The sequence below is a fragment of the Carya illinoinensis genome, chromosome 1, assembly GCF_018687715.1.
Source record: "Carya illinoinensis cultivar Pawnee chromosome 1, C.illinoinensisPawnee_v1, whole genome shotgun sequence".
In the NCBI taxonomy this organism is placed as follows: domain Eukaryota; kingdom Viridiplantae; phylum Streptophyta; class Magnoliopsida; order Fagales; family Juglandaceae; genus Carya; species Carya illinoinensis.
Genome location: NC_056752.1, coordinates 26,676,306 through 26,691,980, shown reverse-complemented (window position 1 = coordinate 26,691,980; position 15,675 = coordinate 26,676,306). Strand labels below are relative to the sequence as shown.

General features: G+C 35.7%; 1 protein-coding gene across 1 annotated transcript; it reads left to right on the top strand.

Annotated features, from left to right (window-relative positions):
- The first annotated feature begins 6,549 nt into the window (after positions 1-6,549).
- Positions 6,550-12,880, top strand: LOC122314264 (protein farnesyltransferase/geranylgeranyltransferase type-1 subunit alpha). The gene is made up of 5 exons (XM_043129751.1): positions 6,550-6,950; positions 10,734-10,843; positions 11,080-11,200; positions 11,473-11,568; positions 12,170-12,880. The coding sequence occupies exons 1-5, from the start codon at positions 6,714-6,716 to the stop codon at positions 12,599-12,601; spliced, it is 996 nt and encodes a 331-aa protein (XP_042985685.1). The 5' UTR covers positions 6,550-6,713; the 3' UTR covers positions 12,602-12,880.
- Positions 12,881-15,675: the final 2,795 nt, after the last annotated feature.

Genomic DNA, 15,675 nt, shown 5'->3' with positions numbered 1-15,675 from the left:
AAGATAAAGATTGGTTTAGCGTGTTTTAATGGGCATCTTCATGTCAATAGCTTCCTTGATTGGCTCTTTGAACTAGAAAACTTCTTCGACTACTTGCAAATACCGGAAGCTCAACAAGTAAAATTGATGGCCTATAAGCTACGTGGAGGAGCATCAACTTGGTGGGAACAAATGCAAAATAATCGAAGACAGCACAATAAGCAACTAGTTCGCATTTGGCCCAAGATGAAGAGACTGATGAGAGCATGATTCCTCCCTCCTGATTATGAATAGATCTTATATTAGCAATATCAAAACTATCGGCAAGCCTCCCGGAGTTGTGGGCTAAGGAAACCATAGGGCTAGTGATGGCAATACCAACTTCAAGATAAAGATTGGTTTAGCGTGTTTTAATGGGCATCTTCATGTCAATAACTTCCTTGATTGGCTCTTTGAAGTAAAAAACTTCTTCGACTACTTGCAAATACCGAAAGCTTAACAAGTAAAATTGGTGGCCTATAAGCTACGTGGAGGAGCATTAGCTTGGTGGGAATAAATGCAAAATCATTAAAAACACCACAGTAAGCAACCAGTCCGCATTTGGCCCAAGATGAAGAGGCTGATGAGAGCATGATTCCTCCCTCCCGATTACGAATAGATCTTATATAAGTAATATCAAAACTATTGGCAAGCCTCCAGGACAGTCAATGAGTACACTAAGGAACTTTATTGCCTAAATTCTCAAAACAATCTCTCAGAAACTGAAGGACAATAAGTAGCGAGGTACATTGGAGGGTTGCATGTTGCCATACATGACAAAGTCACACTTCACATTGTGTGGATTCTGTCAGATTGTCAGAAGTAGTCAATGTGTCCATGAAATTGAATTGCAACTAACCTACCCCTCCCCCAAGACCACCAAACCTCACACCATCAAATAGAGGAACCGAGCTCCTTATTCAACTAAACCCAACACAATTTTTTTCATCCAGTTGTAACCAAAGACCCCATAATAACTAGTCCCTAAAACCCATGACCGTCCTTATTGGGAGTAAAGGGAGTAGCCAAAATCCTTATAGCAAGCCAATAACCAGGAAGTGTTTCCGTTACAGCCAACTCGAACATTGTTCCGATGAATGTCCCACACAGAAATTTGTCAACATGGTGGAGGGTGATGATTCAGCTAGGCAGGACAAAGTTGAAGAGAATAAGAGGGTGAACTTGTTGAAGGTGATGAAGGAGACTTTGTGAGCAGTTTTATCCAACGATTACTCTTGGCATCAAAGCATGGAGATTATACCCAAAGGCACATTGTCTTGAAAACCCAATGCACCATTAATCACAAGGTATGCAGCTTAATCATTGATAGTGGGAGCTGCAAGAACATAGTATCAAGAGCACTAGTTTCTTCTTTGCAACCACAAACAGAGAACCATCATTGATTGTATAAAAATAACGACATTAAGAAGGGAGTCGAAACAAAGGTGTCTACCATCTACCTTGTTTCGTTTTCAATTGGTAAATTCTGTAAAGATGAAGTAGATTATGATGTTGTGGAAATGGATGCTTGTCACATGTAAGTAGGAGGCCATGGTAGTACGACGTTGACGCCACATACAAGGGGTGCAGCAACACATATATTTTGGTGGCATGAACGTTAGATAGTGTTGCTGCCTGCAAACGAACAGGACCATGGCAAAACTACCTTCCTCACCATGCGTGAAAGCTAGTTCCTAAGTGATGCGAAGGAGTGTGGGGAAAATATTAACTCTAGTCGTGAATGGAAAAGAAGTGGAAGAAATCCCCGACGTGTCTCTACCTATACAACAACTACTTACTAAATTTTTAAATCTTGTTTCATAAGAGTTACCTGTTGGATTGTTATTAATTGTACTGAATTATTGCATATTTTATACATCTAGAACTAATATATTTTAATCATTTCATGACATTATTATTGATTTTAAATGAAAAAATAGTTAAGAGGCATAAATCTAAGTTGTGATTTAAATTGGTTGATAGTATGGTTTATGCTTAATTTTCTAACTTGTGATTTAATTGGAAAATATTTATTTACATGCACAACACATCTTTGATATTCTACTCTTCCTTTTTATTTTTTTCTAGTTTCTATTTCTTTTAGGCCAAGAAACACACAATATTAGAAAAGAGAGAGAGAAAAAAAAAACAGTTTTTGGCTCTCACAAAATGCAACACATCAGGCATTATTTTGTGCATTAGAGGATAATTTTGACAATAGAGGGCACGCAAGAACTCATGCAGGACTCAGCTATTTTTGGGTTTTACATTACACGTGGGGCATTTTGAAAAGAAACAGTAGAGGGCTTTTGGGTGTTTGGACGGACGCATGCAAGAGGAGCATTTATGGAGATGCACGCATTGGAGTTTTAGCTTTATTCCTCTAAAAAATGTAGCAAGCTTTTACGTTTTGAAGGTAACATAGTTTTAAGCATTTAGGTTTTGGTTTGACGGATGGGTTGAAAGGAATAGAAGTTTTTTTCTTTTTTTTTTTCTTTTTCTTTTCTTGTTAGGGGAGGAAAACACACAGTAGTGCCGTTGAGGAAACTCGAGGGTCTAATTGCCGCTGCCCAGCCTTCCTCCACTACCTGCAGCCTCCATCTCCGACCATCTAGCTTGTTTTTTCCATTCCCTACTTTTTATTTTATTTTAGTTTGAAGTTTATGGTGTATTTTTTAGATCTTTGGCTTAGAACCATTCAATTTTGGGCATTTTATTTCCTGCTTGTTTAACTTGATGTTAGTTGTTTTTTTGCTCGTTTAAGCTTCCATTAGATAGGTATTACAAGGGATATGGATTGATTTTGTAAATTTGTGATTTTAATATAAGAATAAACCCTAAAATCTTGATTTTGGATCTTTTCAATTTCCAAGTTGTACTGCATCAATTATTTTCTAATCTAGCTTAGTTCTAAGCTTAGATTTGTTAATCACTTAGGTCCATTAGACATTAGATTGATTAAGGTTAATTAGGGTTTAATTAATTTTATTTTTACTAATTAATTTTCTATTAATTAAGATTGTTTCGCTTAGTTGGTTTCTTGATAGTCTAATTTCACTTTGTTAGATTTAGTTGTTAATTTTGAGTCTTGCAATTAGCTTAGCAATTTTCGTTGGTTAGTAGGTGGATAATTTAGATTTAATTTTCTATTTTGCCTCATTAGTTGGTTAATGTTTGATTAGTAAGCGTGCTTTACAATTTGGTATTTAATTAGTTCAGATTTAATGTTTAATGTCTTGTTAATTAAATTAGTTTAGTTGTCACTTGGTTAATTAATTTCAGCAAGTTTAATTTAGTTATTAGTTTACGGTTTTGTATCTTACTTTTTTACTTTTTCTTGCAACACTCAAAAGTCTAAATATATGAATCTGGTCCATGACTAGCGTCATTTTCATTTCTATTGCAGTATTTCATTCATTGCATATCACCAACTTTATTTTTTCTTTGTGAATATTTTCACTATTTTACATGAATTTGATTTTAAGCAAACTTTTCTTAAGAAGACGATCTAGAAATTTTTATTTTTGACTATTACGTGACACCCTCTTATACTTGGGATAGCCTTTATGCTACTTATTTTCGAGTGAGTCAGCCACCCATGCGTGACATTGAGCACCACATTAATTTGGTGCCGGGCGCCCAATTTGCCACATTATTGAATGAGCCCCAATGAGCAGAGGATCTTATGAGATCAAGTTGAAGACCTCATCCGCAAGGGACTAATTTGAGAAAGTATGAGCCCTTGTGCCATACTAGCTTTGCTCACTTTGAAGAAAGAAAGCTAGAGAATGTGCGTGGATAGTCGCACCATCAATAAAATCACAGTGACGTATAGTTTCCTATACCGAGAATGAACATGTTAGATATGCTTGCAGGTTCTAGAGTTTTTTCGAAGCTAAGGAGCGGTTACCACCAAATTAGGATTTGGCCTGGCGATGAGAGGAAGACGACATTTAAAATAAAAGAGGGACTCTAGGAATGGTTGGTGATGACATTCAACTTGTCTAATGCACCCAACACCTTTATGAGGGTTATGCACCAAGTTTTCAAGCATTTCATCGGCAAGTTCACTGCTGTTTGTTTTGATGACATTCTCCTATACACTCAAGATGAGCAATAGCAAATGGAGCATTAGAGGGAGGTACTTTCAGTTTTGAAAGATAATAAACTGTACCTTAATTTGAAAAAATGTAATTACCTTACTAGCAATTTATTATTTCTCAATTTCATCATCGGTGTTGAAGGGGTTAATATGGACAAAGAGAAGGTCCGAACCATCTGAGACTGCCCACCCCTCCCTCAAGTCTGTAGTTTTCATGGACTAGCGACTTTCTATCAATGCTTTATTCGAAATTTCAGCACTATCGCCGTGCCTATCATGAAATGCATGAAGAAGGGGCATTTTCAAGTGAAAGGGAATCTAATGCAGCACGCAATAAACCATAAATGGACCATGAGCATACCAACATGGCAACATAATAAATTAGCAATGTGATTTCGGAAAGATAGCAACTTACCAATACTAGTTGATTTATCATCCCGCACATTTTATTTTGTCAACAGGTTCTATTTGATAAAGTTTCCTTAGTTTTCTTTATCTTGTCAACAAGTTTCCATTTGAGAAAGTTTTTTTTGGTTTTCTAATCTACATTATAATAACGTCCAGTATTGTAATGCCATGATGATTTTTTCCCTTTGAATAAAAATTACGGTGGTTTGGTTGCTCTTTTTTTTGTGAATTACTTATTAGTAGAAGACACAAATCTTCTACTTGAATTTTGTTGCACTCCTGCTACACCGTTTGATTTGAAGATTCTCATAGCCCCCTTGTTGAGTAAGATGACATTAAGAATTGAATAGTTACTCAAAGATATAAAATATCTAATGCTTAAATGCATCAGGCTCATTCCATCACAATATGCATCAAGATGCAATAGGAAGAGAGAGTAAAGGAAATAAGGGGAAAAAAACTAAGGAAATGAAAAGAAAGGAAAGAAAGGAAGTGATAGGGAGAAAAATGAAGCACCATAAAGTCGACTCTCTCACCATCCTTTGATAGGGGCTTAATAAAAAGGATTTGAGATCAGATATCAGGATACTTCTGGATTTCTGAGTGGTTGGATGCGAAAGCTTCATCAACCATCAAATAGAAACTTCAATCTTAATTATTTTCTCCTAACAGCAAGGGTCACCAACCCATTTGAACAGTAAGCTATAAGAGATCATAATAGATTGTAAAATACTTTCATTTACAGTGGATTTGCCCTCGAAACGAGCCATTGATGTACGTCCTTTGTGTCTCATTCTCCATTTATATTTGTTGTATATATTTCATATTTACTGAAATAGACATAAGTACGGACACCAGATCACTGCTCTGGAATATAGTTGTGAACTGCAAACAACACCGATTGAAACCCAAACCGTCACTGTGAGCCGGGAATGATTATTTCTCATTTTCAGACCAGGTGGTTACAAAACACACATTTAACAAGATACCATGCACATTATGTTCGCTATTTAATTTTGATGTAATATATATCTTTGAATTCTATAGAATTACATCCGAATCTAATGGATGCGTTTATTTACTTGAGATAATATATACTAGCTTTATTTCAAATGTTAAATACATGAATGTAGTTGTTGTGCTTATACGGTTATACCTAAATTTTATAAATATTAAATATGATCATTGTACCGATATTGGTAAATATTATCAATACTTAGGGCTCCTTTGTATATTTGGAATATCTCATAATTATGTGGAAAGTAATAAAATAATTTGAATTAAAATATTTTATTAAATTTTGAAAAATGAAAATAAAAAATTAAATAAATATATTATTTATAAAGTTACAAAATTTTTTAAATACAATTATTTCATATACTATTTATTTTAAAATTTGTAAAAGTCATATTAATTTTTCTGTTTTATTTTTAAATTTGTGAAAATTGTATTCATTTTTGTGTTTAGATAATTATTAGGTAATAATTAGATCAAAATATTAAAAATTTGAAATTCAAAAGTACTTTATATTTAAAAATAAAATTATAAAAAATTTTAAAAGGTTTGTATCTCATCTGTCTGTCAAGGCGTCCTAAACGAAGTAAATATCTCAGACAACCTTGACTAAGGTTATGTTTGGACTTAAGGAATTTTTATCTCAAACATAAAATTCTCATCTCATCATTACAACTTTCTCAAATCTCCATATAAAATATAATAAACAATTTAACTTTTTCAAATCTCAATACAATAATAATATTAAAATATAATATTTTAATATTTAATCTTAAAACTCAAAATTCTCATCTGAAAACTTTTAGTGGCCAAGCAGAGTTTCATGTTGAAAATTACCAAAATATAAGCTGACAACTTATATATAATTTTTATAAAATTTTATAATAAAAAAATAATTTTTAAGAGTTTTCTTTTAACTTCTAATTTAAATTTTGATATGTTTGAATTTTTTTTTAAAAAATATTATTTTATTGTAAAGTCCTGCTGTTATTGCATCAGTGCCACCACTCACTGTATCCGAAAAGAATCAAATTCCCATTGAGAAGAAAAGAATGTAAACCCTGAAAGTAAAAAAGGTTGGGCAAACCACTTGCTTGCATACAGCCCCAGAAAATCTCTCAATTTTCGTTCTTTCCTAGTTGTGAGTTGAGGAAGAGCTGAGTTGGTGGGAATGGAGTCCGACAAGGTCAAGCTACCGAGGGTCCCACTGAGCCAAAGGCCCGAGTGGTCGGACGTCACTCCGGTTCCCCAGGATGACGGTCCGAGCCCGGTCGTCCCCATCGCCTACAAAGAAGAATTCGTCGAGACCATGGACTACTTCCGGGCCGTATACCTCGCCGATGAGCGGTCAGCCCGTGCTCTGCGCCTCACTGCCGAAGTCATCGGCTTGAACGCCGGCAATTACACTGTAAATTCCCCTCTCTCTCTTGCTTTTATTCTCCGTGTTATTATTTTGGATAATTAGGTGTTCCTAATCGTTTTCGGATCGGGATTTGATGCATTTGAAATTGGCTTCGGCTTAGGAGAGAAAGCCGAATCCCCACTCTCTAACATATTACTGACTGTAGTCATTTTTCCCATTTTGATGGGAAATTTGATTGACAATGGGAATGACTATCTTATTGCTATATATATATATATATATATATATATATATATATTTATCTGTTTAATCTATACTGGAAATTTTCTTCTATTTGTTATGGCCTATGAGCACCAGCTCGAATGCACCCCCGCTCCCTTACAAAAATCGGACGGAGGGTTAGGTTGTGGTGGAAGGATCTGGTCCCTAGAATTATCTGAGTACCCAACATAATTAAATTTTGTGCGATCCATAGATTAAAAGTTGGATATTTTTTTGTTAGTATTTGCAAATTGGATATAGTAAAGGCCTACGGCCTTGTAAATTGGACTTTCTTATTGTATATGTTGAGGAGGTGTGGTTTTGAGGAGAAATGGTGTAGTTGGGTAGCCCACCATATCTCCGCAGTACATTTTTTGGTTTTGAAGAATCACACTCCTACGGGATTTTTTAATTGCTCTTGTGGCCTTCATCTGGGGGTTCCCCTGTCTTCTTTACTACAGTAAATGGTGCCTTTTCATCAGGGTTCTCTATAGAGTCTAGGAATTCAGATAGTTTATTGATTCCTCACATTTTATCCATAGATGATACCTTGATTTTCTGCAAGGCAATCCTCAATCATCTTCAGTACCTGCAATATGGTTAAATCTGAACTGCTCCTTGTTGGTAATATTGAGAATGTAGAAAGTATGGTGACTGGTCTTGGATGAAGAGTTGCTTCATCAGCCATGACTTACTTGGGTCTCCCTTTGAGAGCTCCTTTTTTAAAAACAAAGTTAATTTGGAATGAGATTCTTGAGAGGATTGAGAGTCATTGGCTGGATGTGGTGGCAGTATTTATGTAACATCCAGATCCCAAAAGTGTGTGTGTGTGTGTGTGTGTGTGTTTTTTTTTGGTTATTTTTATTTATTTCATTTTAATCTATTTTTATTTTTATTACTTCTGTAATTTAACAATGGATCAGATTAAGAGGGTTTATGTTTCATTAGAAAGTTTCCTTATCAAAATAGTTATTTTTAATTTCCCGTTTGAATAGATTCCTAGATTAGAACCATCACTCCAATTCAAACTTTATCCAATCTCCAGATCACTCATGTACTTCCTCTTTTCCCTCTTTATAAAACCCACGAGACCATCAGCAAAAATGAGAAAACATTATACACACCAGCACAACGTAACAGCCTCTGCAACCGAGAAAACCACTCTCACAGTCAACTGAGACACTTAACTTGCCAGAAACAGCCACAGAAAGCGCCGACCAGCCCAACCCCGTCAAACCCACTCCCTTCCGGTAAGCCCATGCCGGAATCTTCTCTCTCCCTCCTTTTTTTTTTTTTCAGATTGACAGGCTTTTCCCTCTAACTCTCTCTCTCTCTCTCTTGGTCGCACCACCATTCTGAGGAGCCCTTTGGCATCCGCCAATCACTTCCAGCCACCCCAGAGCCGCCATTGCCCCAGCTTCCTCTCGGTGAGCATTGCACGACCACTTATTTTTTTTTCTCTTCTTTGTTTAGTCCCTGTGCCCTCTGATACACGATGTGAGCCTTTTCCCCGTAAGGCCATATCTTCCTTTGTTTTCAGCTTTCCCAAACTGACCATGCCATTAGGATGTTTTCCCTAAAAGCCCTTCTTAGTAAGTTGAGTTTTGTTGGGGCTGGGTTTTGATTGTATTTGGGCTAATGTTTTAAATCGGGTGGGCTGGTTTTATGCAGAAACTATCTTAATAGTTAAGTGAGTTGATTTCTTGTGGGCTTGATGATTTTAATGGGCTGGTTGTGTTTGCAGAAAACTGTTTTAGTATTTTTTTTTTTAAGTGGGCTGTTTTCTTTAATTGGGGCTGGGCTGGAATTTAAGTTAACCCAAACCTTTACATGAATAAATATGAGCCCACAGACTTTTTTATTTTTATTTTTATAGAAAATATTTAAGGGATTTTAAGCATATCTTAAAGTATACTTTTTAGTCTATTATTTTAATTAATATTCTAATTGTCTATTCTATTTAACTATGTTTTTTAAGAAAATTATTAAGTTAATTTTTTTTTAAGTAGAAGTTAGGGAATAAGTTATGAGTTTTGAATAATATTATTTTATGTAATCTTTATATAATTGAATAATTATTAAATTATCTCTTGGGTATTATTTTAAGTATTTAGAATGCTATGACACGTTTTCTAGAAAAGTTAGTATGATTAGTGCCTCGTATAAGTTATGAGTTACAACGTGAGATTGTGGAAGCAATGCTAAGAGGTAATTAGTATGATCATATAATTGCATGTGTACTATAATTTTCTAATGGTCTATGAAAATATAATGTTTGTCTACGCTGTGCTACGAGCTAAGTTAAGGTTAGATTCCTTTCATGATCTTTGATGAATTATGACATTATGCTTGTATGAATGAATTTGTTGTTTGACGGAGTGAATGATTCTAAAATCACATGGAAGCCATGAAATGTTCTTGTAGTAATTTAAGTCAAGTATGCCATGTAATAAAATAGACAGATTATGTATGTCATGTTCATGTAGTACCTAGATCATGTATGACATGTTCATGTAGTGATTAAATCATATATGCTATGTAATGTCATGAAGTGTTTAGATCAAGTATGTTATGTAAAGTTCATTTAGAACTCAAATCACGTATGCCATGGAATGTTTATGTTTAGATCATATTATACCACGTACAAGAATATGCCATGTTATGCTATGCCATGTCATGCTATACCATTTACAAATATACGCCATGCTAGAAAAGTTCATGATATTACAATAGCTCTTTCAATCTTTTAAAAGAGTTTTAACTTATAAAAACAGTAGCTTGATTTTACAACAGGTACTTGGTTTAAAACTGACAAAACATTCGTTGTAGAGTGCATGGAAGTGTAGTTTATCTAAGCCCTTGCGTTGTTATTCGTTGATGCTGGATGTTTGACGTGAACTAGTAAAATATTTGTTTAAACCTGGTTTGTGGGAAAAAGTTCCCGAATTCATTATAGGAATAGAAAAAGAAAATAAAAAGCCCTGATTCTTTTGTGGTACCTACAATTGAAGTGGAAATCGAACGGGTTGTTTTGGGAAATAGAAATCTAAATTGTGGGTAGAGTGTAAGAGATGGGTAAATGAACGGTCATACTGGGTGAAATGGCAATGTTAGTGTCATAATTAAACGAATAATAAAAATAACAAACCAGTAAAATAGTAAAAAAACTAAGGTTTATATGAAAATGCTGAGGTGGCTCGATGAGAGAAAAGAAAATGCCTCAGAAATATATAGGTAATATATTTGATCAAGTTCTTGATGTTCACCTGTATGTTCTGTTGTCATACCATTTTATTTGTTCATACTTTAAATTATTTATTTTAAAAATATAGCAGGTTTTAGAACCTTACACCAACCGTATAGACTTTGCATGGGAAGCTAGAAATTGTATGTGTTTCTGAATGAGAACACTTGACATCCCAAATATTAAGATGTTTGTAGACGAGGCCATATCTGAGCTCTTAGATGATGTTCCAAAAAATTCTTGGTGGCCATTTAGCCATGGAAGGGAATTTGCTAGTTCATTTTTTAAGGAGTTGGGACTAAAAAAACTTTTATTTTTCATAGGTATGGCATTTCAGGCGTTCAATACTCGAGGCTCTTGATGCTGACCTGAATGATGAACTGGACTACATTGAGAATATTGCTAGGAGTAATTCTAAGAACTATCAGATATGGTGAGCCATAATATAATTTTTTTTCTTTTCTTTGTGATGTATGTAAAATACAAGAGACATTCTACAAAGATGTATGAAAAACGTGAAGCTGGTGTTGTATTTCTTTTTAGTCATGTCAGCTCTTGTTAAGTCGTCATTTTAATCTATCGCTCTGACTACCAATTTTTCATTGAGTTCTTTTGGAGTTTCTGTAGCTTATTTTACCCTGGGTTGATCTTAATGATAGATATGTGCAGGCATCATAGGCGGTGGGTTGCTGAGAAATTGGGAACTGATTCTGCAAGGAAGGAACTTGAGTTCACCAAGAAGATATTTTCCATTGATGCTAAACATTATCATGCCTGGTCCCATCGACAGGTTTGCTGTTCCTGTTATCTTGTTTATGCTAAATAATTGACCCAAAGTCTTTACCATGTGCCCACACGTGCACTCTCTCTCTCTCTCTCTCTCTCTCTCCCCCCCCCCCCCCCCCCCCCCTCTCTTCTTCCTTAATTAAACAAGTACTTTAAGCACCATTGCGCGCCAAGCTTTAGTATATTTCAAGTTATATTTGGTACTGATTGGTACAAAAATTGGATTTGATTTAACTTCTTTATTCCCTTTTCTTTCTTCTTTTTTCTTTAATGCAGTGGGTTCTGCTGGCTCTAGGAGGATGGGAAGATGAACTTGGCTACTGTCAGCAGCTCCTTGAAGAAGACATTTTTAACAATTCTGCTTGGAATCAGGTATGGTGACATGTAAAACATCTTACTCAGTCCATCCAATATAACAAAAATGAAGGTCCTATTCATGCCCACAGGTGGAAGTTTAGTACAAGATAATAGCTTTTATGAGTGTGGAGCTGTAATTAGACACTTGACAGATTAGAATAATATACCATGATTCCATGGTGCAACTTATTGTGGCTAGTTTGCCTTCTTTTTTCCTATTTTAACATGCAAGTTTTGACTTATGCATGTGCTAAAATGGTCAATAAACAACAAAGTTACAAACTACACTTGATAGGAATATCATTAATTAGTGATTTTAATACTGTTTTGATGTCATACCTACTTCTTATTATGGCTTCATCATGATCTTATGCCCAGATTGGTCCTTCACTCCGGAAATTCGTACAAAATTTATCACTACCATCTGCATTGGATTATATAGGGCTTTGCTTTGGTGTCTACCGGTTTCTTGTTTTCTTGACGTGGACAATTTGCCTCTGTTCGTTTTCTCTTTATTTAAAAAAAGAAATATATATATATTATAAATTTGGTGAACAGGGTTATTTCTCTCCTTTCTTCTCAGTAAATCAACCATCATATGTTTTCTTTGCAACAGAGATTCTTTGTCATAACAAAGTCTCCCCTCCTGGGAGGCCTAGAGGTTATGAGAGAGTCTGAAGTGAGTTACACTGTTGAAGCCATACTAACCTACCCTGAGAATGAGAGCCCGTGGAGATACCTTCGAGGGCTTTACAAAGGCGACACCCAATCTTGGGTGAACGATGCTCAAGTTTGGTCAGTGTGTTTGAAGGTTTTGAATGCCAAAAACAACTGTTTGTTTGCTCTGAGCACACTTCTGGATCTTCTCTGCCATGGTCTCCAGCCAAATCAAGAGATCAATGATGCTGTGGATGCTCTGAAGCCATCAGGCCAAGATCAATCAGATTCTGACTTGGTAAAAACAGTTTGTTCTATCTTGGAACATATAGACCCGATCCGAGCTAACTATTGGAAGTGGCGTAAAAGCAAGCTCCCCAGTGCAACTTAATATCGGAAAGGCTAATGGATAAGCTGATTGTGTCATCTCATTGTCACACATACTCATATCCACTGATGGCGTTGGATACAGGTTCATTGTCCTTAGAAGCTTATTTCGAGGATATTTCTGTAAAAAAAAAAAAATCCAATCCTCATGTTTTCATTTGAGTAACATTGTTATACCGTCGGAACTTAATTTGTGGGACTACCATCCTGTATTTGTAACCTTGAGGTGCATAATTGTTAGAGTTGATCTTACTAAGCAAGCTAATATATTCGTTTTCTTTTACCTAGAAAATCTCTGCAAAATCCTAGTTCTTCATGAAAGATTCTGTCATTTAAAATGACTTGGGAAATGTTTTTTTAGAAGGGTCATTAGATATTAAAATATCTTCCCCATGCATGCATATGAAACTCATTACAAAAACTGCAAACTGGGTTATTACTTTTTTTATTTAGTCTGAGTGGGAACATGCATTGTTTGGCGGTAAGTTTTTAAGATAATGATAATTTTCTGTAAAATCAACATTGATACCTTTCATTTCCAGCCAAAAGTTTTGAGCTAAGCAGAGAAATAGGCAGCGGGGTTAAGAATTGAAATCAAGTGAAAGGCTTGAATAAAATTGATAATTGTGACTGGGACCACACATACTTCTTCTCCCCTTCATTTTCAAAGAATTATATGAATTACCGATAGGAAAGTAAGTTACTGATTAGATGTTCATATGAAGGACAAAATAGCTCTTAAGCCTCTAAGAAATGTGATAATTTCTTCTAAGCAATTGCTGCAAAAGTCATGGTGCGCTTCTTGCCAGAAATTTTCTGTTTGTCTGTCACGTTTTGTTATGGCGTCAGAAAAAGTGTTTTGGTGGATTTGAAGCTATTCACTTTTTCAATCGTAAAGTAATGATTGTTGCATATCATAGAAAGAAGTAGGAAGTTAATAAATTTATTATCATTGGTAAGAAGACTGCAAGATGGCAGGAGAAAATGGTGGTCGCATGTGCTGAATCAGAAGCTAGAGAGTTCTATAAGACATCACGTGAAGGAAACTGAGCCTTCTTAACACAACACTGTTAATGGTTATGGGTGTTACTTGGTGATTGCTGAGTATGGCGATGGCGGCAGGAAGGGCTTCATCGTCATCCTTGAGGCTAAGGTCGGGAAGGGATGTAGGTGTTTTCACTAAAGTTTTTGGCTTTGCAAACTCCTTTGTTTCGTTCACCAATAACAAAGGATGTTATAATTTTAATGTCCAAGCTCGCACGGGGTCAAGTTCCACCGAAGTTGGCGATGCCAGGAGATGAATGTTCTTACAAGGTGGTGTTGTTATCAAAACCGTCATCGGTTAATCAACTTCCGATAGGTCAATCGAGGGGCTCTGGGGACTATGGAATGCATTGACTTTCCCAATCAATCTATGGGTGGCGATGGCATTTCTGAGGGAGGCTCTTCAAGATGGATGGGTAGCGGAAGGGTCGCTAGTGGTAGTGAGACATGAATTGACTGTGATCAAAGAGAAGATCAAGAGTCTTCTGATGAGGCTTGACAAGGTGATGGGCTTGGGAGAGACTGTGGGCTGTATATCTGGGATGGACAGCTTGGTGTGTAATGATTTTGGAGCCTTCGTCTTAGAGCACTGACATTCGCCTAGTTTTTTTTTTTTTGAATAGTCACTTTTGAGTTATAGGAAAGCCAAACCATTCTCTAAGTTTATCGTTCTACTGTTTATTTCCAAAACAATTTTTTAGTCTAAAAATATTGCCCAACGATCATTTTCTTCCTTCCCTAGTTTCTCAATTCCCTTTTCTTTTCTTTTATTTTCTCTTCCTTTTCTCTCTCACCACCTTGCACCCAACGCCCCCATTTTCCTCTTCCTTCTCTCCATCGCTGTATCCTCTCCTTTCTCCCTCACATTCTTGTTATCTTCATTCTCTCTTCCCTAGCCAAACTCTCCCTCCTTCCCCTTCTGTGTGGTTTTTTTTTTCTTTTCATTTTTTTCCAACTTTTTTTCAATCGAGGAAGTAGGAACACTCGGCTTGGACAGTCTTCAACCATTTGTAAAGGAAAATGACTTGTAGCAACATAGAGTATTTGGATTTTGAGGACTTGATTTCTGCCCTAGACTACCGAGATCAACATTCTCTCTTCCCTCGATGGCTATTGTGATTCTCAAGAGTAAATTTCATGTTATGGATTCTTTCAATTTTCAATTTTTCAGATAGCTTTTTTTTTTTTTTTTTTTTTTTTTTTGCTTGAACTGGTTGGAATGTTGTGGTGGTGGGAAAGCAAATGTTCATGGGTGCTAATTTTGGTTTGCATAATATTTTGGGTTGCTTGAAATGGCCTGAATCTTGTTGCAAAATAAGTGCTTTTGTTTGCATAATATTTTTATAGGGCTTCAAAACCTCCCTCTCAATCATGAATTTGTTTGTATTGGTGAGAACTTGTGCCTAATTTGTTGTCAGACTTGTGTTTGATGTTTTCTCTTAGTGGATCAATAGGGACTTATCTCTGGCCTTTGAGGTATTTACATTTTGTGGCTGAATACTGCATCTCTGGCCAAGTCAAATTGATGATGGTTTATTCAGTTGGTCGTTTTGTACGTAAACTAATATAAGACAGATGGTAAATAAGTTTATAGTTATGCCCCAGTGGAGAGTTTGAATATGTATCTTGCTTTTCTTAAAATGTTGGTTTCAATTCTGTGGTCATGAGTGTAATTATTGGTGTCCATCTGTAGTTATGTGCATATGCCTTGCAGTTATGTGCATCTGTCATTTTTTTTTTTTCTTCCTCAAAACCTCTTATTATAAAAACGCCCTCACTGAGGTGGAGAAATAACCAAAATTATAACGATCAATCAAAAGCCAAAATTACATCAATGTCGAATATAAGAAATTCCTAATTTATCCATGCAAACTAAATCCCGAAGGCGCCCTTGCACCAATTCTTTACTAATAAAACTAGCTATTCTACCTTTAGAACCTTCTTTTGCTAAGAAATTCGTCAACATATTTGCTTCTCTAAAATTATGTTGAAAAACCATAAGTGAACTAACAAGTTCCTTAACTTCCTTTCAAT

Excerpts from the sequence above, each read along its gene's own strand:
- LOC122314264 (XM_043129751.1), top strand. The coding sequence starts at position 6,714 with ATGGAGTCCGACAAGGTCAAGCTACCGAGGGTCCCACTGAGCCAAAGG. Across the intron at positions 6,951-10,733 it reads TGAACGCCGGCAATTACACT|GTATGGCATTTCAGGCGTTC; the intron begins GTAAATTCCCCT and ends TATTTTTCATAG. Across the intron at positions 11,201-11,472 it reads ATGCCTGGTCCCATCGACAG|TGGGTTCTGCTGGCTCTAGG; the intron begins GTTTGCTGTTCC and ends TCTTTAATGCAG.